The 23346-nt window shown below is 36.6% G+C and overlaps 1 protein-coding gene across 2 annotated transcripts in view; it reads right to left on the bottom strand.

Moving 5' to 3' along the window:
• Positions 1–446: 446 nt before the first annotated feature.
• tns3.2 (tensin 3, tandem duplicate 2) overlaps positions 447–23346 on the bottom strand; it is a 64608-nt gene continuing 41708 nt past the window's right edge. The window contains exons 17-27 of one of the 2 annotated variants that reach the window (XM_067417122.1): positions 13814–13970; positions 12486–12844; positions 12318–12404; positions 8739–8870; positions 7055–7150; positions 5381–5458; positions 5221–5298; positions 4960–5128; positions 2161–2229; positions 1891–1920; positions 447–1780 (exon numbers count right to left, since the gene is read on the bottom strand). In XM_067417122.1, the coding sequence (XP_067273223.1) occupies positions 1636–1780; positions 1891–1920; positions 2161–2229; positions 4960–5128; positions 5221–5298; positions 5381–5458; positions 7055–7150; positions 8739–8870; positions 12318–12404; positions 12486–12844; positions 13814–13970 (1400 nt within the window). In that variant the 3' untranslated portion in view covers positions 447–1635. The remainder of the gene's footprint in view (positions 1781–1890; positions 1921–2160; positions 2230–4959; positions 5129–5220; positions 5299–5380; positions 5459–7054; positions 7151–8738; positions 8871–12317; positions 12405–12485; positions 12845–13813; positions 13971–23346) is intronic. The other variant, XM_067417123.1, reaches the window with a different exon arrangement.

The following is a 23346-nucleotide window of genomic DNA, read 5'->3' as shown; positions in this document are numbered from 1 at the left end:
CCTACTTCCATATTTCAGTGTAGGTTATGTGAGCCTATTATGATAAAAAAAAGAAGTCTTATGTCCAAATTCATAGTATCCATACAGGCAAAAAATACCTGACTTACTACTTCAGGTCCAATTCACTTTACTATCCCATAAGTTCCATACCAAATGTAGTTCGTATACTAGGTCTAGCCTACATGATTTTGGGAGCAGCTGACATTTTTGTAGCTACCTAGTTACACAAAATATAACTATCACATTTACTAGCACAGCCATTTTAAAGATAACTACCACTAACTCCTGAAGTTTGATACAACCATAAGGTGAGAAAACAAGTCAGTGTAACTAGCATTAGCATTTTTGTGTATGATTGTGGCCTTAAGCTGCAAGTGAACCAAGCAGCATGTCGACAGAAGCTCATGATAGATGTCCTTTCGTGACAAACAATGTCCTAATTTAGTACCATACAATATCTTTATTGTATTCTGTGCATGTATACACTCCATAAAACATTAGTTTACAAATAAACCAAAGAGTTAGACGTAGAAGAAAAGTAGGCCTACAGTAAAGAAAACAGTCCTCGCAGCTTAAAGTAAGAAAAATAAGTCTGATTTAGATTTATTCCAAGTGAAAATTTTAACTCCGAATCCTCTTTGATCAAGCATTTACACACTTTTTCAGTAAAAAATATTATGTCAGAAGTACTGAGTTTACATGAGTAATGTCATGTTGCTTCCCTCAAATGAGGTGATTTTTCAAAGAAGACGTTTTAACACTCATGCCGCATAGATGAGTAAGAGAGGAGTATACACAGAATATGAGTTATATGATAAATATTTCCAAATATATAAACAAAGTTAAGCCAACATGCTTTTTAAGGAAACCACTTATCATTGACTGAAAATGTTAGCCCCGCACTTATAAACAAATACACAGATAAACAACAATGCACTGAATATTTTGAGCTATAAAAACATAAGTTGTATTTGATAACATATACACATATATATTTATAAAATCGAAAACATTTATGCTTTGTAATTTGATATGCGAAATGCTCTTTGGTCTGCATTTTGTGGATGTATGTGCCCAGACACAAATTAATCTAGTTACACCTCCATTATTATTATTATTATTTACAAACGAAACCAGGAACCTCGAAATACTGCAGACGAAACAGCAAAAAATGTCTTTAAGGCAGCTCAAAAACAGTAATTTTTCCTTAGCCTTCAACTTAGCTTTGAGCAGACTCCGTTTATGGCAGTGCGAGAGTGAGCCAAAGAAGTGTGTCGCCCCCTACTGGACGTTTCCTGTGACGCAACGGTACTGCATGGATTTCAAAGACGTCCTGGGGAAATAATCCTCAGAGCCTTCATCAGGAATGTTGTCCTTGACTGAAACGGGTTGCCACCAATACATTTGTTCCTTGTCCCAATGAAGTTTAGCGATGCTCCATGTTGTTCAAATAACAGGAAGAAATTGAATCTGTTAAAATACTGATGTTTTATTGTCTCAACACCATCAGGGATCAGCAAGTCAAACTGATCACATAACTGTAGCAATCCTGTAAATATGTTTTGGTCTTCTACATCTGAAGTTGAAGATATGAATTTGGTTCCCATCCCCAAGAATCTCAGAGTATGTCTTTTTCTATTTGGTCTTCTGAGAGCCTATCATCACCTTGGAGACAAAGTTGACAATGGCACTGGCGGGTTGCTCGGGGTCGTGTTCAGCAAACAGGTGACAAACATTCTCTGTGCCGCTGCCGCTTTTCCTCGCAATAAAGCCAAAGATCCTGTAACACACACACACATGCACAACGATGAATAATTGTACACACATACAAGGAGCATGTTTAATCAACTACACAACTAGCACTACTTCAGAACTGAGATTGAGACTCACTTTGCAGCTGTGCAGCCGTCTCGTGTCCATCTGTGAACAGATCCGTAGAGAAATTCAATTTAAATGTTAAATTGAATTAATTCAAATCCCCAAATAAACATGCTAAACATTTTTTTTTAATTATTACAAATGCAGAATGTTTTCTGTGAGGGTTGTGTTTAGTGGTAGGGTTAAGGGTTAGAATAGCATTAGCGGAGTATAAAAACATTACTATTAAATGTCTTCATAATGAGGTGTGTGTGTGTGTGTGTGTGTGTGTGTGTGACGTACTTCCTGTCCTGAGGATCCAGGGCACAGAATATCACTGTGTTGACAGCATAGTGTCTCCTGAAGAACAATCTGTAAACACAAAGCAATATAATAACTCAAGACAACATTGTATGTATGTATACACATTATGGTCACAGTAATTTTGCCAAGTAAGACATGTTCCTAGATCAAAATATTTTATTGATTCTAACCCTATCTCTACCCCTAAACCTAACCCTACACATTACTTATCCCTAACAAGAATTAATAGTCGAGGGAATTGATAGGTGAATAACAGTGATGTAGAAGCACCTAACCCTAGTTGTAAGCCTAAACTTAAATGTGTCCCTTAAAGGGTTAGTTCACCCAAAAATGACATTTATGTTATTAATGACTCACCCTAATGCCGTTCCACACCCGTAAGACCTCTGTTCATCTTCACACACAGTTTAAGATATTTTATATTTAGTCCAAGAGTTTTTCTGTTCCTTCATGAAAGTGAATGCACACTATACTGTCCATGTCCAGAAAGGGAATAAAAACATCATCAAAGTAGTCCATATGTGACATCAGTTAGTTAATTACAATCCCTTGAAGCATTGAAAATACATTTTGGTCTTTATTTGAGGACAAACAGGGAAGAGAAGACAATGCTGAATAAAGTCATATTTTTTTTGATTTTTGGACTAAAATGTGTTTTTGATGCTTCAAGAGATTGTAATTAACTAACTGATGTCACAAATGGACTACTTTGATGATGTTTTTATTCCCTTTCCTGGACATGGACAGTATAGTGTGCATACACTTGGATACGCTCTCGGACTAAATATAAAATATCTTAAACTGTGTTCCGAAGATAAACGGAGGTCTTACGGGTGTGGAACGACATTAGGGTGAGTCATTAATGACATCAATTTCATTTTTGGGTGAACTAACCCTTTAATGTCTGATAACGTTCACCATAACTATATACACCTATTAGACATAACATTATGACCACCTTCCTAATATTGTGTTGGTCCACCTTTTGCTGCCAAAACAGCCCTGAACCGTCGAGACATGGACTCCACTAGACCCTTGAAGGTGTGCCGTGGTATCTGGCACCAAGTTGTTAGCAACAGACCCTTTAAGTCTTGTAAGTTGTGAGGTGGGGCTTCCGTGGGACGTACTTGTTTGTTCAGCACATCCCACAGATGCTCGATTGGATTCAGATCTGGGGAATTTGGGCCAAGTCAACAAACTTCTTAAACCATTCCTGAATCATTTTTGCTTTGTGGCAGGGCGCATTATCCTGCTGAAAGAGCCACAGCCACCAGGGAAAACCATTTCCATGCAAGGGTGTACAAGGTCTGCAACAATCCTAGGTGGTGTGTGTCAAAGTAAAATCATGGATCACATGGATGGCAGGAGCCAAGGTTTCCCAGCAGAACATTGCACAAAGCATCCTGATGCCATGTGTTCCCCTAGGTAAGCCGCAAACACACCCCCAGCCATTCATGGGATGTAAAAAAACTAAAACATGATTAATCAGACCAGGCCTTCTTCCATTGCTCCTTGGTCCAGTTCTGATGCTCACATGCCCACTGTTGGCGCTTTCGCAGTTGACAGAGGTCAGCATGGGCACCCTGATGATTGGTATGCAGCTATACATCCCCATACGCAACGAACTGTGATGCACTGTGTATTCTGACACTGTTCTATCAGAACCAGCATTAACTTCTTGAACAATTTGAGCTACAGTAGCTCGTCTGTTTGATTGGACCACACGGGCCACCCTTCGCTCCCCATGTCCATCAATAAACCATGGCCACCCATGACCCTGTCGCCGGTTCTCCAATGTTCCGTCCTTGGACCACTTTTGACAGATACTGACCACTGCAAACCGGACACACCCCACAAGAGCTGCAGTTTTGGAGATGCTCTGACCCAATCGTCTAGCCATTACAATTTGGCCCTCATCAAACTCAAATCCTTACACTTGCCCATTTTTTCTGCTTCTAAAACATCAACTTTAAGGACAAAATGTTCACTTGCTGCCTAAAAGGTGCCGTGATGAAGAAATAATCAGTGTTATTCACTTCACCTGCCTGATCGGTGTATGTTTATGTCTAACCTTACCGTTCAAAAGTTCTACATTTATTTAAATAACTTAGTTATTTTTATTTATCAAGGATGCATTTAATTAATCAAAAGTGACAGCAAAGACTATATATTATTACATAAAACAATCCTGAAAAAAGACTTATAAAGTTTCCACAAAAAGTATTAAACAGCACAACTGTTTTCAACATTGATAATAAGAGATTTCTACCGCAGCAAATCAGCATATTACAATGATTTCTGAAGGATTATGTGCCACTGAAGACTGGAGTTTTGGAATCACAAGAATAAATTACATTTTTTTTTAAATATATTCAAATAGAAAACTGTTATTTTAAAATGTAATATCTCACAATATCACTGTTTTACTGTATTTTTGATCAAATAATTGCAGCCCTGGTGAACATAAGAGATTAAAAAAAAAAACAGTTATACATTTTATACAAAATACAACAAATTATACACAAAAACAACAGCTGTTTATGAGACATTGGACAAAATTATTCACACAACATCACCTACAATTAGTTTTCAAAATAGTAATCATCTGAATAATGTTGAAGTGGAAATGTCACTAACACAAATGTGCCATTTCATTTTATCAACATTTTGCCATTACATTATCACTAACTCCCCCTAAAACCTAAAACCCTAATAACCCACCTGACCATCCAATATGAGTTCAACTTAAGAAACAGAAACATAAAGAGAGAGACTCACTTCCTCTGGTTGTCTGTGAGGGTGATTCCCTGTGCTGACACTTTAAAGTGAACAACAGTGGATGTGGAAGGTGGATCCATACTGAAAACCACAGTGGTGGCCTTCTGAACACCCTGAACTCCTGTCAGAGACTCCAGCTCCACACTGCCCAGGAACCACACGTTACAAGCTGAACAACACACATACACATTAGCACATGGAACACATTTCCTATACATTAATCACTGATGAAATTCAACATTTACACACATATTCAATTACCTGCCCCCTGTTTAAGTAGCTCAGCTGCAGAGTTTGTAGATGTTTGTGCTGGAGACTCGTTTAACTCTTCTAGAGGGTCTAAAGAAAGTATTGCCAATTCCATTAGTATAGTAACACCAGAGGGGGAAAAACACTGACACACACTAATACAATTACATACCTCTGCTAGGGATGATAAGTCTGCAGGGTAAAGCCAAGGGTGTGATTGAATGTTGACACACCAAAGCTGTAAGACTTCCTGTACACACCAAAAACGTAACATTTTTAATTAGTTTAGCTAAATGGTTTACCATAATATTTTCCATATAACAATAATGCACAGTTTGTTGCAATTTTGCTTAATTAAAAAGATATGCACAACTGTTTGGAGTCAGTTTGAATTAAAATGTTTTTAGTGCTTTTATAAGTCAGTTATGCTACAGTATATTGTGAAATATAACTAAAATAACTTTTTTATTGAATATATTACCAAATGTTTTTGGACGTCTGCCTTTACATTAACTTTAATGACATCCCATTCTTAATATGGAGTTTGCCCACCCTTCACAGCTATAACAGCTTCAATTCATCTGGGAAGGCTTTCCACAAGGTTTAGGAGTGTGTTTATGGGAATTTCTGACCATTCTTCTGGAATGAATAATTCTTTGTGAGGTCATGCACTGCTATTGGATGAGAAGGTCTGGCTCACAGTCTCCGCTCTAATACATCCCAAAGGTTATTTATCGGGTTGAGGTCAGGATTCTGTTTAGGCCAGTCCAGTTCCGCCACACCAAACTCGCTCATAAATGTCTTTATGGACCCTGCTTTGTGCACTGGTGCACAGTCATGTTGGAACAGGAAGGAGTCATTCCCAAACTGTTCCCACAAACTTGGGAACCTGAAATTGTCCAAAATGTCTTGGTATGCTTAAGCATTAAGAGTTCCTTTCACTGGAACAAAGGGGCCAAGCCCAACTCCTGAAAAACAACCCACACCATAATGCCTGCCTCCACTAAACTTTACACTTGGCAAAATGCAGTCAGGCAAGTACAGTTCTCCTGGCAACCTCCAAATCTAGACTCATCCATCGGATTTCCAGACAGAGAAGCGTGATTCGAGACTCTAGAGTCCAGTGGTGACATGCTTTACACCACTGCATCCGATGCTTTGCATTGCACTTGGGGATGTAAGGCTTGGATGCAGCTGCTCAGCACGCTTGATTTCACTGAGCTCCTGAGAGCAACCCATTCTTTCACAAATGTTTGTAGAAGCAGTCTGCATGCCTAGGTGTTTGATTTTATACTATCTTTGGCCATGAAAGTGATTGAAACACATGAATTCAATGATTTGGAGGGGTGTATACCAACACTTTTGGCAATATAGTGTATTTTAAAATGTAATTTATTCCTGCTATGGCAAAACTGAATTTTCAGCATCATTACTTCTTCAGTTTCACACAACCCTTCATAAATCATTCTGATATGCTGATTTAGTGCTCAAGAAATATTTCTTATTATTAATGTTGAAATAAGTTGTTCTGTTTAATATTTTTGTGTAAACTTAGAATTTTAATTTTAAGAATAGAAAGTTCAAAAGAACAGCATTTATTTGAAACAAATGTTTCAGTATAGTCTTTAATGTTTCTTTTGATAAATTTAATGCATCCCTTGCTGAACAAAAGTATTATTTTCTTTAAAAAAAAAAAAAACTACTGACACCAAATGAGTGAAAAAGGAAATGGAAACAAATAGTTGCATGATGTGCCTGATTACAGCCACTAGAGGGAGATATTGACCATGCCTATCAACATTCATGTCCTCAATGACATTCACTGCAGACATTAACAGATGCTCACCAAAGTAGGGTTCGTTGGGGCAGCCTTTTAACCGCACACCTTTCGGTGTGCACTCGATCAGGAAATGCCGCACAAGCTCATTAGAGAGATCACCTGCTGTGCAAAGAGAAAGGAAATTTCTGTGTGTGTAAATGTGTAAAAGTATTTTTAACTATCAAAGAAAAAAACATTTAGGCAGTAGCGAGGGGAAAATTACTGAAATGTGTTGCACAAACTGAGAAAGTAGCTCTAAATGATCAGGAATCTTGCTGTAAAGAACATTAGTTTCTAATTTTGGGATCCTTCAGAAGGATCTACAGAGCAGCAGCAATAGCACAAGGACAGACTTTCCTGCGTTTTACTCTGATGAGTTATTCTGGTGTTTAGGAACAGTATTAGTATCTTACTCATTCTGACCGGGTAGGCCAAGGTTCTTAACAGTTTGTTTTTTTGGTAATAAACTCTTACCTCAAAAAATTTCTCAAGAATAATTAACAACAGCATATAAAACTGTATTAAAATCATGTTTTTCTGTCCCGGTTGGGACTTCAACCTGAATACGCACTGACTCGCGTCACCTTTGGGACCTAAACTGAGTTCATAAATCACACAGAATGAGACGTTTTGAAAATGTAAAAATGCAGAAAGTTTTGCATACTGGGTAGTTTAAGGGGTAGGGTTAGTGTAGGGGGTAGAATATAGAGTTTGTACAGTATAAAAACCATTACGTCTATGGAGAGTCGCCACAAAGATTGTGAAGCAGACGTGTGTGTGTGTGTTTGTGTATACCTTCCCTACATTATGGGGACAAAACCTTCCCTATATTATGGGGACAAAATGTCCCTAAAAAGGATAGTAATGTAAATTTTGACTTAAAAAAAAAAAAATTGGTTCCCAAGTAGAAAACAGCTTATAAATCATACTAAATGTGTTACAAATAATGAACCAGACGTGTGTGTGTTTGTGTTTGTGTGTGTGCGTGTGCGCGTCTCCCTTCCTTCCTCTGATTGAGACACACACCGTGTTTACAGAGGGGCTCTGGATATGAACGCTCCAGCTGTGCTCACACTCATTCAGCTGTTCCTCACACAATAGTGTTGGGACGTCCAGCTCTTCAGGGTCTTAAAGTCCATAAAATATTTCACTGTAGTTCTTTCAAGGAGTTTCCCTGTCCGAATCTATGGACAGTATATATTTACCTGTTTTCCACAGAGAAAGTGCTCAAAATGTCATGAAACAGAATTTGCGACTTTTTTTCCCTATTTTGACAAATGTCCAATTGAATGAGCTTTTCTAAAAAGAAAAAATGTATGCTGGGACTTGATTTTGTCAATAGATTGGATCATTGGATGGTTGTGGTTTGCTATTGATGTGATGTCATTTGAGTGACAAGGTCCCAAAAAACAAATCATCAAGGACAAGAGCGCAAATGAGAGGGGAGGGGATTTTTATTAAAGATTATAAGAGAACATAAATAAAAGAAAAATAATAGTGATGTGCACGACACGTGATTGCTTATAATAAATACTGCAATATTCCATAAAAAAAACAAAAAATCAAGTCGATATTTTCCACACCAAGTACTTGTTAAGCTGCATAAAATACAAATCAGACTCATATAGTTTATGGGCAGGTTGGGGTGTGTGTTTGCCCAGTCAATTGCGTCATCATTTAGGTTGAGTTGTCATAAAAAGCATTTTCTTACTTTTCCTGCTTTGCTGTAGAACGGAGGGTGGGGGCGTGGCCACCTTCATGGCCAATCCGTAAGCTCCCCTGAATGAGTGACTGTCTCTGATGATGAACGAGCCTGGCTCTTTATCCTTGAGAATGCCAATAGCTTCAGCAAATAAAAAAATAAAAAACAGATGCATTATGCAGTCATGGATGTAACTCTTATAAACCAGTGCAGACTGTGGTGATGGAATCTACTTTGGGATCCACTTTAAGACACTTTGAGAATAATCAATTGATCTGTTTACATTATATAACACCAATAAAGAGAAAACACCAATTTGTCAAATATCCGTAACATTTATAATGTTGCTACAAAAAGAAGATGCAAAAAGTAAATGCATCTGTGCAAGGAGTCAAATGTTTTGGTGAATGTTTTATTACCACCTGAACCAATTGATTTACTAGAAGGAATTTAAAAGAAATTTCCATTGCCTAATATGACTGAAAACAGCTGTCAGTCTGCTTAAAAAAGTAGTAAAAACAAGGCTGTGAGGGACATAACTTCTGTCCAAAGTCAAATCATAGTATACTTAGTGTTCATATCATTCAGAAAATAAACATTGAAAATCCTTTGGAAAACATTGGGGGTGAAATGCTGTTTCATGCATACTGAGCTTTTTACACTGTTAAAGACTTGGATTCCCATCCTAAACATAGACAAAGTTTCAAAAACTAATGTTGGACGTTTGATAGAGTATTTCTGTGTCAAAAATACTCCTTCCGGTTTCTCACAAGTTTCGGATAGTTTTTTTCGAGTATGGGCCGGCTTGACGTTAATAAGAGCGGAAGGTCCTTGTTTGGGCCATACGGGCTCTTCTCCCGGTAGGGTGCGCGCGCGCGTGTGACTAGAGCGAGAGAGGAAATGCACGCCCATAAACACTCCGGGTTGCGCTCCACTTTATTCCTATGGGTGACATCAAGCGACTTCAACGCTTCAGCACAGCAAGTCACTGCTGTCAGGACTTCACCAAATCATACCAAAGAAGTGTGTTTTTGACGGAGCGGTCCCAGCGATAAAGGTTCGGTCCTGCTTTGGAAGCAGCCGGTGAGTAAAACTGCTTCAAATGTCTGCGCTGTTGGCTATCGTCGCGTGAGTAAACATCAGTAAACAACACGATCGCGTGCTTCGTCATTCAAATGCACTAACGTTACTCCATTGTTGTTCTATGTATAACGTTACACTTGTCTGACGTGCAAAACCGTTTTGCTTGCTACTGCTAAGGTTTAGTCGCATACAATAGTCCATAAACCGAATCATCTCCTCATAAACTGCGAGAAAACACACACAAATGTTGACAGGTCACTAAATACAGTACATACCACAGAGACGGATGTCCTGCAGCTGCTGTTTCTCCTGTTCAATTTATTTCAGCCTCCGAATGATTCTGGATCATATATCTATTAGCTGAGATGGATAGCCATGGGTTTCTCCACGCTTGAGGACGTCACCGCTTTGCGCGCTTGTCATTCTTTAGCTCCACCCACTCGATACGCCTCCAGGCGCTCAGTTTTTTCCAGAAAGACTCGGTACAGCCCATATTTCTTTTATAAATATAATAAAACTAAACACTTTTCGGAGATATGAAGGATGCAATACTACTCTATAGGTACTCAAGATTGAAATGAGATTGACTGAAACTGAGTGTTTTTCACCCCCCCTTTAAAAGAACATGCAACATTAAACAGATTGTAATTACACCATCTTTCAAAAGCTTGGGGCCATTTGGTAATAATAAAGAAAATAAATGAATACTTTTATTCAGTACAGATGCATTTAATTGATCAAAAGTGACTTTTATATTGTTACAAATATTTCTATTTCAAATAAATGTTGTTCTTCTGAACTTTCTACAGGGTGTCCGCGGGGTTTTAAAAAGTATTAAAAAGTGATAAATCAAAATTGTCAAATTTAAGGCCATTAAAAGTGTTAAATGTGGTCTCAGAGGTATTATTTTTTTCCAAATTAGGTATTATTTTTTCAGACTATCAGGTGTACTATTCTGATTGAAATTCTATCTGCGTTCGCGTTAGTTCGTTTAAATATGGACTTTAGCATATCTGGGCACATAATCAAAGATCTTTCGTCTCCGTCTCAGCGTATGTTTAATGCTGACGTCATATTCAGCGGCCGTTCGGCATCATCTCAGAACACTGCGCGCTCAACAGCAGTGGCTATCTTACGTTTTATTTTAGACTTGCTTTAAGGCATATCTTCAACGACTATCGTCATAAGGGCAATCTTAAATGATTTATATAAAGTCTAAAATGAACAAAGAGTTGTGAGAGAATGAAGCGCGATCCATAGACAGTAAACAGTGAGATCCGCGTGTCTGTCTGCTCTTAAAGGGACAGCAGCCAATAAAGCTTCCTGTCAGGGAACAGAGAAAATGACTCGCTGCTCTTGACTAAATAACTTTTGTAGCTTAAATAAGGATTAACTATTTAATTCATAGTTTATGCAGTGCCGACTGCATATAACTTTGATAACTTTATTACATTTCTGTTTTTTTTTTAACTGTTAAGACAGGAAGGGCAGGAGTAAACATGACATTTATTATGGGTTTATGTTAGCATTGTTTTAAGTTTACCTAAATTAAAAACTGTTATATTTTTGAAGCCTAAATCATAAATGTAAAAAAAAAAAAAAAAAAAATCAGTAGCTGTATCAGTATCAGTATCAGTAATACTAGCCTTCATTCATAAAAAGATGCCATTTAAACAAGTTTTTAATCGATTGACGGCACTAGTTTTTAGTATTTTGTTTAATTCAACAACTTATCACAGTTATAGAAATGTAATATTTGGCTCAGGTTTTGTTGTTGGAAAAAAAAACACTAAATAATTGAATTGCTGAATTACCAATTATTAATTGAAATCACATGTGTATGCAGTAATGCTTCTCCTTCACCAACCTTTGTGAATGTTGAGATGTATTTTACTGTGTCTGAATGATAACTTATAACAGATTTCCTCCTGGTGTCGATTCTAAATCTATTCTTTTTTGTATGTTATACATGTCAAAATCTGTGTGAATAATAGAAAGGTCGCTGATTAACACTTGCAATTCAGTGTCGTGGTGGTTTTAAAAAATATTCTGAAGGTAGTAAAAAAGGTATTAAAAAGTAGTAAATTTTACTTAAGGATTGCTGTATATACCCTGTTCTATTAATCAAAAAAGAAAAAAAATATTAACTAAAATTTAAGCAATTAAATATAACAGTTTTCAACTGATAATTGCAATAGATGTTTCTTGAGAAGCCAATCATCATATTAGAAGGATTACTGAAAGATCATGTGACACTGAAATTTGTAGTAATGATTCTGAAAACTCAGCTTTGCGATTAAAGAATACATTTTTAAATATACTCACTGTTATTTTAGAAAACAGTTTTACGGTTCTATTAATATTAAGGTTTTTACTGTATTTTTTATCAAATAAATGGTCTTACCAACCTTAAACTTTTAAATGGCAATGCATATGTTTCAAAATCTCATATTTAGCATGAATTCTGCCTTCAACTAAGGTCTACTGATGATCTAATATTGTTACCTTGCTCTCTCGAGATATCCGGCTTGTACCAGAACTTTGACGTATCCTGAACAAACTTCGCGTTTTCCGGTTTGGTGACCATGAAATCTATAAATAAGAATATCATCATGTTATATTTGATCGATGAATCTGGCTGTGTGTGTGCTTGCAGACAGGCACACTACTCACCTGGACTCGGTGTAGATCTGGTAGGTGAGGTGTTGTGACTGCCATAGGATGTGCTGATAGCACTCCTGCTGAGCGGGAAACTCAACATCGTCTCTGAGCCCTCCGTACCTCGTCTCTTCAGGGGCAGAAGGGGAGGTTGAGCCACATCCAGACCCAGAGCCTCAAGACCCTCCACCGCCTCCAGCAGGCTGCTCTCCAGTCCCCCGACATCCAGAGAGGAGGACAGGCTGCGGGGGGCTCCTCGAGGGGAGCTGTGGGAGTTGGGTGCCGAGAGACTGAGGGGTGGGGAGGGCTGGGGTGTGTAGTGACTCAAGGGGGTGCTGGATCCACCCTCCAACCAGGAATGAGCTGGAGTGGGGCTGAAAGGAGAAGGGACCACAGCACAGGGTTATCCCTTACATATCCTGTAACTAGACAAACACACCCCACCGTGTGTTTATGCATTGTTAAATATAGACTAAGATACACAATAGACCACAAATCTAAACCGTTGTTACTGAAATGGCAGAATTTACTTCAATTTGAGGGAGAGGTTTTGTTTGGTAGAAATGTAGTATTAAAAAAAAAATTGAGACCGGGGGTTATCTAAATCATGAACCAATCCGCTGATTCATAACCGTTTTAATCTTTATTTCAGGATTGAAAACAAACACGGAAGAGAAGACAATACTGAATAAAGTCGTAGTTTTTGTGATTTTTGGACTAAAATGTATTTGCAATGCTTCGAGAGATTCTAATTAACTAACTGATGTCACAAATGGACTACTTTGATGATGTTTTTATTCCCTTTCTGGACATGGACAGTAAAATGTGCACTTTGGATACGCTCTTGGATACGCTCTCGGACTAAATATAAAATATCTTAAACTGTGTTCCGAAGACGAACGGTCTTACGGGTGTGGAACGACATTAGGGTCATTAATGACATCAATTTCATTTTTGGGTGAACTAACCCTTTAATAAAGGCCTTCTGAACCGAATCAGTGGGGTTTTGTAAGAAAAATATCCATATTTAAAACTTTATGAAGTAAAATATCAAGCTTTCGGCAGACCCCCTTCCGAAGTCAACTCTCACAGAAAGTGTAACGCCTCTCCCAGTTCAAAACACCAGTGGGGTAATTTTCATTTTAAAGTGAACTCATCCTTTAAGATTTAACAGCATGAATACATTTTTAGTATTTTTTAACATTAACTTTCAGTGAGTCATTTAAATGTGAAATTGGGGAAATGAACATGCACAGTTAAATATCAAATTTAAACAATAATCAAAATTGTGCTGATATTTAATGCATCCCTATTGGCTGCTGTTGTTGATTGACAGTCAGTACCTGTCTGTGTTGACCAATGGGCTGGGGGTGGAGATAGAGTGCAAGGATCCAAACATCCTCTGACAGGAGGCGGGACTTCCTGTGACATCAGAATGGAAGAGCTCTCCATCGGATGACATAGATGTGTGCGTCATGCTGTCCATGTATCCTCGTGAATCTAAGAATAAAAAACACAAAAGGGATTTAAGGAGCTGAACACACACACACACGTTGGGTTTTCATGTTTGGTGTGTCATATTTACTCTAAGTGCAAATAGCCTGCCTTGTTGGCAGAGGCTATTTACACTAACTCCGCCCCCTGATGTCTGGTTGGGACAGACAAAATTAAGGAAGACACTTGATTGACAACATTAGTAATAGTTTATAGGAGTGAAGCATGTGGTATAAAGTTGACGCAAATCGTCCCGAGTTCAAATCCGCCTTTTGCTGATCTTGTTCTACTCCCTTTTTCTATCAGGTATAACCTAGAAATCTAGACGCACCCTAGCGGCAGCAAATTTAATCTGCCCGTGAGTGTCGTCTAGCAACTGTCAATACCCTTCTGAGCTGTAATCGCCAAACTCTTGCCGGGCCAATCACATCGTGTATAGAGTCGGTGGCCGGGGCCATAATGATGACGGCCGAGTTGCGATTGCGTGCTTCTAGTAAACACAGAAACTGGCGAACGGCGGTCTTTCGAATCAGCTTTGACCGTGACTCTGGAAGACTTGGAGTTAAGCTTTTCTCTGAGAAAAGAACAAAGAACGGCACTGAAGTCAGTCTTAAATAGGAACGATGTGTTCGGAGTTTTGCCGACCGGATACGGCGAAAGTTTAATCTATGAACAAGCTCTGTTTCACCTTCGTTGCTCTGGTTGGTTGTAGCGCTATCCTATCGCGTGCAGAGGGAGTTTGAAGGACAACCGTTTATCCCGCCCCTCGGATTGAGCCCTGTCTATGGTGAGTTTCCAGACCAAACATCTTGATGTGGGTCTGTCTTGTCAGGCTATATCAGATAGGGATGGCATTTATTTTCAATACAAATTAAGAAAATATTTGAAAAAGTGGAAATAAAGTGTCTAATCTGTGTTTAATAATAAAGTGGTTAGGGTAGCTTTAGAAAGGGGTTATTGTCCCAATAAGGTGGCATCCATTTAAGAAATATAATAATTTACACACTATGTGATTACTGGATACCATTTACAAAACTGATGTGCAAAGAGTATCTGCCACTATTTATAAGTATAAAGATAATCTGACTATGAACACTTATTGAAAAGAAATAATCTTTATTTTCACCTAGTGTCAATAGCAGTTATCATTATTTGTACTTGGTGTAAATAGCATCTATTGCTATGCAATAATGATTTTTATACTGTACAAACTGTATAATTCATCCCCTAACCCTAAACCTACCCATCACTTTCTGCCTTTTTATATTTAAAAAAACATCACTTAGTATGATTTAAAAGCAGTTTTCCCAATGACAATATCCCCACAATGTAGGGTATACCTGAAGCCCCCCTGACCCTCGCCCAGTTTCTTCCCAGATTCCATTCAGTATGAGCAATGTCTTATTGCACCACCCACAAAATATTTGAAGACCTGCGCTGTGCTCCCTGCTACTAGTTGCCAAATCTAGGTGATAAATCAAGTGGTATTATTGGATAGACCGTTGTATGGGAGTTGGGCTTGGGGGTTTGGCAGAAGCCCATACACACAAATTCTTCAGATTGTGCACATAACAAACCGCAGGGGAGGGACCCTGGAGGAATTTATCTCTATTTGTCTCCTGCTCCCTCCCTTTCTGTCTGGAAACTGGCTGGATATAATCAAATTAATTTTGTGGTAAATCCTCTTTGACCTTAATTAAATATTAAAAACAAAATAATAACAATAATAATAATATAGCTTTAAGCAGCAGTAAGCAAAAGCATAACGATGAAACTGTAAAGAAGCAGATGAAATAGAACATTTTGAGTACTAGTAGTTGACTTTCATCTATAATACTGATGCTCAATATTATTATGTGTGCATTCATTTATTTATTTTTTTACCAATTGTTCCCAGAGAAATGACTAGATTCAGCATGTATGTGCTCAAAACTTCAATCATAAACCACAACAATCAAAATTGCAACTGATAGTCTTGTAAGCATTAGTTAGACAATTGTGTGAATTACAAATAAGTGTATTATCTATGAAATGTTCAGCTATCTTGGAATTTCATTTTATTTCTGTTTTTGACAATTAAAAGTCTAGCATTTTTGGTAAAGAAACATATTCAAATGATAATTTATCATTGATAAAAATATACTTTTATAAAAATGTATATAAAAAAAAGGCCTACATTTTGTGTGTGTGTGCGTGTGTGTGTGTGTTTGTGTGTGTGTAGATGGGCAGGTACAATTTTGCCAACTGGGCTTGCAGACTCCTTACTGGAGGGTCTTACATTTTAATTTCTAGATCCAAAAAAACTCAAATTACTCATGAAATCATCTCCAAAGACGACATGTAAAAACGAAAAGAAAAAAGTGTCTTTCAAAAGACATTTACTAGTCAAACATATACTGAAGCATCATGATAGCGTCTTCTTAAGCCAAGACCCTAACCACATCATATGCTAGGTTGTCAAGGAAACGCTAAAAATGTAACCAAGAATACATAAAAACATAAACAAATACACAAACAACATCTGGAGGCAGAAGTGTTTCTAAAATAGACATTGCGACCCACCCAGAAAACCCTGCAACTCATTCCCAAGACACAAGAATCCCGAGATTGATCAGGGAGAAGCAGACCAGATGAATCTCTGGGAAGCAAAACAGCAGCTCAGCTGGCCACCAGCACGTTGTGTTTTGGATGTAGGTGGTCAGCATGAGATGCTGGTTTGCTGGAGTCCCACCAAGCTTCATAACTAACCAGCAAGGCTTCCTTTATCAATCAACTCAAGCTGGTAGACCCAATGTCCACCAGCCTCCTGGTCAACGTTTCCTATTAAAAAGCAAAGCTACTGGTCCACCTGAAAGATCAGCACCAAACCAGCCTGGACTTGCATTAAAGTTACAGAAAATGGGGATCCTAACATGATTCTCCCAAAACCAACGACATAAACAGATGTCAGGGTCACATGAGGATTGCACCATCCGGTGGGCTAAGAGGTCAATGATCTGTTGAACTACACAGACCCTTCAAAGGGAAGAGAAAAGAAGGTCTGGATGACCCTTCCAGAAAGAAGAAAGAGGCCTGAGGGTCTAACAGACATTTATTATGGACCAAAAATAAAGCAGCAAGGAATTTCAGACGTCCCAGTTCTTTTGTTGAAAATATAACTTATTCTTTAAGGCTCAAAACATACCAAAATTCACATGAATGCTGATGCTTCTAGCCATTCAAGCTTTCAAAACCCAAGTTCGGAGACCAGCATTCTGGGATGAAAGGATAGGGTACCACATGTCATCACTTAACAGTGCTTTAAAGAGCCAAATAACTCATTATTTAAGGGAAAGGAATTTCATATTAATGCTGCCTTTTATTTTTATAATGTATTTAAGGCAAAGCATTTAATATTAGATGATTTAGCATTTTCAATTCTTGTTTGTTTCTATTTAATGGAGGCTTTTAATACTATAACTGGTATAAGTTTTTCATCATTTTAAACATCTTTTAACATTTTTGCAGTTTACTTAGTTATGCAATGTGACAATGAATATTAAGAATTAGAATTATTGTTAACAAAGTCGAACAATAAAACATTAATTAAAAATAAAATGTTATATATATATATATATATATATATATATATATATAAAACTGTTAAAAAAAAGTTGGTTTTTGTTTAACTTAAAAAAGTAAGTAACCTGGTTGCCTTAAAATTTTGAGTTTATTAAAATTAAAAATTTGAGTTGATACAATGAAGGAAATTTGTTTAATAAATAGAAAGTCAAAATATGATTGTATCTGAACCACATAAAAAAATTGATAAATCATGAAAATAGCACTATTTGGCTGCGTCATCAGAAATAAAACAAACACAATTACCCAATATGCTTACAAAATCTTTTAATAATATTTTAATAAAGGTTGTCGAATCTCAAAACATGTTCATTGTTTTAACTCAAAATTTTAATTTCAATGAACTAAAAATTAAGGCTACCAGGTAACTTTTTTTCTAAATATTTTTTTACAGTATATATATATATATATATATATATATATATATATATATATATATATATATATATATATATATATATATATATATATATAAAACATTATTATTATTTATAATTTTTGTTTAATTTAAGTTTAAGGACTAAAATAAAGTAAAATTTAATTTAAAAAAAGGTCTACATAAACAATACTAAACCTTGCCATGAAAACAGAAAATATAAAATTCCCTTAAATACATAAAAATAATTTAAATTAAAAAAAAACATCTAATGTTTATTGCATTAACTAATTACATTAGTATCGTTATCGGGACTTTCTTTTATTAATATTTTTATTTATATAAAAGTTGAAGTACTAAAATAACTAAAACTATTGAAATGATTGGGATTACAAAAAGACAAAAACAGACAAAATCACTTAAGCTAAAATGAAATAAAAAATTCAATTTAATATTAAAGGGGAGGAATCAACTTTTCCTTGAGCTTTTGATATATAAAAGGTCATGGTAATATAAGAGTATCCTCTAAGTTTCAGAGCTGAAAACTTCCTTTTAGTCAAAGAAAAGCTTTTATAGACACCAGGCTCAGCAAACGGTCCTGTGCTTCATACTGACGTCAGTGCGCGACGAAACGCCGCGCTAATCCAGTAGCCCCGCCCATCGACTCATGGAGGGCTCGTGCCAGCTGGTCAACAACAATAAACATGCGGAGGAAGAGTAAGATATTGCGCTATTCCTGGTTCTGGAAGAACACAGTCACTACATAAGCTTCCTTCGGATCCCAATATTAGGAATGAGAGGTTGAACTTTATTTTTAATGAAGTTCCAGCTCACGTGGGGAAGACGTTCACTTCAGTTCACTGCGGGATCGTTTGTAAACAAATCTCAGGTCGATGCTGGATTTGAATCCGACAGGAGGAATGGTGCAACACACTTATGTGAGTAAAACGTGTTTTTATATGTAATAGTACTGCATTGTTATAGATCGTTTTGCTTATGTGTACGCTGGACTCAGACATGTATGGACCAGGGCTAGCAAAGCCCAGCAGGCCGATGAATCTCATTATACTCCGTTCTTGTTCTGCTATTCTCTCTCTCGCAAGTTAACATCTGAAGGGCGGCACGGGCAGCACCCGCGGCGAACGTGTGTGTGTGTGTGCGCGCGCACGGTTTGCGCTTCTATTGTCCAATCAAACCCCAGCATTCAGGAGAGAGCCTCAAAACCAGTGTAGAAAATAGCCTATTAATTATTAGTTATGATATTTTTGAATGTAAAAACCACACGAACGTCATTAGTTGACCTCAGACAACAGTACAAAAAAAATTAAAAAGCCAGTTCATGACACCTTTAATATTAACAATAATTGATAGTAAAATAACTATCTGAAAAGTATTAATATTCCATGTAATCTCCAAATGAATGAAAAGAGAGTAAGACAAAAAAAAGACAGGAATGTATGTTTGAGTATCAGACTGTTTAACTTTAAATCCAGTCCTGCTGAATGTATTCACCTTATCAATATTAGCATGTCATAGCATCTTACAGAGTTGGGAATTTGTCCGGCAAATGAAAGAGAAGGGTCAATAAAAGTGTGTGTAAGCGTGTTTCCGTGTATGTCTGCTCAGACCAGGTCTTTCAGGATTAAATATCCCACATGCCAGTGAGACAAAGGACGACTTCAGTTTTACGGACTTAACAAACTCGCCATTCAAAGGAGGAATGCACGCGCACACACGCGCGCGCAGTGAGCCAAGATGAAAAATGTCCAGCTGTTGTGATCAAAGCTGCGAAGCTGAGCTGGATAGAGAATGTGTGGAGGGGGAAATAAAGAGAGATAGAATTCAGCACAGGAGAATTAAATACTTTCCAGTCAAAAGCATTACTTCAGCTCTATGATACATGGTTTAAAATATGTCTGCAATATGATTTAGCACTTGTTTGAGCTTCATATGAGTCACCTGGGCTTCCTCAGACTTCACATGATTTCTCTGCTGCATCAAAGACCCGTCCACTAGACGTTCTGCACAACCAGTCCAGTTTTCCTTTCAGTGTCAAAACACGCAGACCAAAAATAACACTTTTTCACTGCGTAGGTATTCAACAGCACACTAAAATAGCTAACGAGTATTTCAGCCCATTTGTGGGCTTAATATGGTAATATACACACACAACACATAGATGGACTGAAACAGCCATTCATCTGTGACTCACAATAAAGGAACCGAAATTGATCTGCTGAACTCTTTTATCCTAAATGTCCCCTTTTACCATAAATCACATTATTGGACAATAATTATGCGTTAGACATGACAGTTACCTTTTCTTTTCTAACATCATGAATTTTAGGATATATTTTATATGAATGTTATTTTTTTTTTCATTGTTATTTTATAATATACATAACAAAGTTTAATATTATTGGTTTTAATACTTAATTATTACTTTAGTTATTAATAAGTATGTAATATTATAGGCTGAATTATTTGTATAATATTTAAACGTATTGTTTATTATTTAATTAAGGGGAAAGAGTATTTAACATTAGATGTTTTTTTTTATTTGAATTATTTTATAATGTAATTATTTAAGGGAATGTAATTGTGCGTTTAAGTTTATTGTTTTTATAACAGCACTTAAAGGAAACATGTAATATTAAAATGTGTGCGTGTGTGTGTGTGTGTGTGTGTGTGTGTGTGTGTGTGTGTGTGTGTGTGTGTGTGTGTGTGTGTGTGTGTGTGTGTGTTTAAGGGAAAGGAGCATTTTAAATGCTGATTTTTTTGTAATTTTGTAATTAGATAATATATTGGTTTTAATATTCAATTGTTGTTTTAATTATTATTATTTTTAGAATGTATTTAGGTAAAGTAATATTATATGCTGTATTATTTTTATAACTTTTAAGTTTATTTTTTTGATAATTATGAATGGAAAATAGTGTTTAACATTGTTTCATTTTTAAAATTTGTTTTATTTTATAATTTAAGGGAAAGTTTTTAATATTTTTGGTGCTGTATTTATTTTTATAAATGTATTGTTTTTATAACAGCACTAAAAGGAAAAAAAATATTAAATATTAATATTAAATATATATTTTTAAATGTTTATTTAAGAGAAAGTAGTATTTTAAAACATTTTAATTGAATAATAATGAAGGTGTAGAATTGTAGACGCAATAACTGGCCACCTTTTCTTTTGCTTTAAAAAAAATTAAATAACTTATTTTGATCATATTTGTATTTATCATATACTTTTTCTGATTTTGCTGCGATTATGCAATAATTGAAATGTTGTGTTGCTCCATTAGTGTTGCTATTGTAAGCTTTTGTTCCTATTCTTTGTCAAATTGTGTCATATCACAGTAAAAGAACAATAATAAACAAACCAAATAGTTTGCTTTGGATAATTTGGTTGCATGCTTTTCATTCCCAAGCTTAAATCAAATGAATTTCAGTTCGAACTGACACGATTACATAACACATTCTTTCCTCATCCACATTCATTTGGATACAGGCCCACACAAAACTGTCTTTTGTCCAGAGACAGAGAAGAATAGCGTCCACTGTCTCCACTCAATCTCCATTAAAGTGCTCACTACTAAACACATCCACTCCTGACAAGAGCACCACATCCATCTCTTTTTGTTGTAGTACCTCCCATGGGTTGCTTGATAAATCTGCCAGGCCAGACGAGAAAGTGCCAAAGCTTAAATCACCAATCTGAGGTAAATTACAGGACTAGTCAAGTGTAAATGAGCTTTAGAAAAGAGTGAAAGCAAGATGTTTTCCAAAAAAAGAAGCCCACTGGTAAAGAGTGCTCTGCTGTTTGTAAGAAAGCACATGAGGAATGCCAAACACTGACAGAACCAACCAAATATATAGGGTAGTCTAAGCACAAACATTGAGGCTTTAAATGTATTTGCCTTTATCAGTACACTTATTGCAATGCAACTAACTAATTAAGGTCTTCAAGCACAGTGTCCAAGTCTGAGGGCAGCTCAAACAGGAAACATTAACAAACAAACACACACACACACACGTTTGTTTTTGTGACATATGGGGAAATTCCATAGGCGTGCTGTACAAATCGTATTTTCTATCCCCTTATACTGACCCTGCCCCTAAACCCATCCAAGGAAACATTCTGCATTTTTACTTTCTAAAAAAAACTCATCCTGTATGATTTATAAGTATTTTGAAAAGTGGGGACATGGCCAATGTCCTCATAAGTCACCCTCTCCTTGTAATACTTATGTCATACCCATGTCATACACAGTTGTGTCCTCATATGTCACAAAAACATGCCCACACACACACACACACACACACACACACACACACACACACACACACACACACACACACACACACACACACCTCAAATAAAAAACACTGGCCTTTTTCACAATCTCAGCAATTTGATGTGCAAAAATCAAGCATGTACTGCGAACACATGTGACCCTGGATTACAAAACCAGTCAGAGACGCATGGGTATATATTGTGGCAAGTTTATGGGTCAAGATTTTTCTTTTATGCCAAAAATCGTATGGCTATTAAGTAAAGATCAAAATAAGATAAGATTTAAAATCCTATTGTTTATTGGTATTTGGGTCTATTAATAAATAAAAATGTGTTTTTATATAAAGAATATGAATTAAAAATAAAACAAATAAAAATAAAACAAAATGTCAAAATATGCATTTTGATATGGCCTACACCTACAAAAAAGTTATAGATTATTTTTCTAAACACTTTGTGGCCATTTGCATTATTTTTATCCAGGTGCTGGGTACGGGCAGGTTTATTTCATTCATAAACTTAATTAATTTAATTAACAACTTAATTTAATTACATTTAATAATAAATAATAAACAAGAAGTCACTTGAGCATAATAAAGATAGAACACTTTAGATAATAAACCACACATTTTACATGTTTTTACTGAAAATCAAGACTGATATAGAGATTTTAAATGATTCACAGTGTACACAGATGAAGAGAAGAGAAGAGAAGAGAAGAGAAGAGAAGAGAAGAGAAGAGAAGAGAAGAGAAGAGAAGAGAAGAGAAGAGAAGAGAAGAGAAGAGAAGAGAAGAGAAGAGAAGAGAAGAGAAGAGAAGAGAAGAGAAGAGAAGAGAAGAGAAGAGAAGAGAAGAGAAGAGAAGAGAAAGTCTTCACCACAGTAATGGGGGTGTTCACATCAGACTTCATGCTGACAAGGAGACAATTCAAGTCTGCCAGAGATGGCAACAGCAAATGGCTGAGTATTAGCATACAAACACACAGGCAAATGCTCTTGTGCGCACGCACACACACACACACACACACACACACACACACACAAATGCAAGCATGACTCAATAAATTGGGTCAAAATGACAAAATCTT

This window comes from Pseudorasbora parva, chromosome 15 (genome assembly GCF_024679245.1).
Source record: "Pseudorasbora parva isolate DD20220531a chromosome 15, ASM2467924v1, whole genome shotgun sequence".
NCBI classification, from domain to species: domain Eukaryota; kingdom Metazoa; phylum Chordata; class Actinopteri; order Cypriniformes; family Gobionidae; genus Pseudorasbora; species Pseudorasbora parva.
The sequence above is the reverse complement of the archived record's forward strand: the minus strand, read 5'-3'. Positions and strand labels throughout refer to the sequence as shown.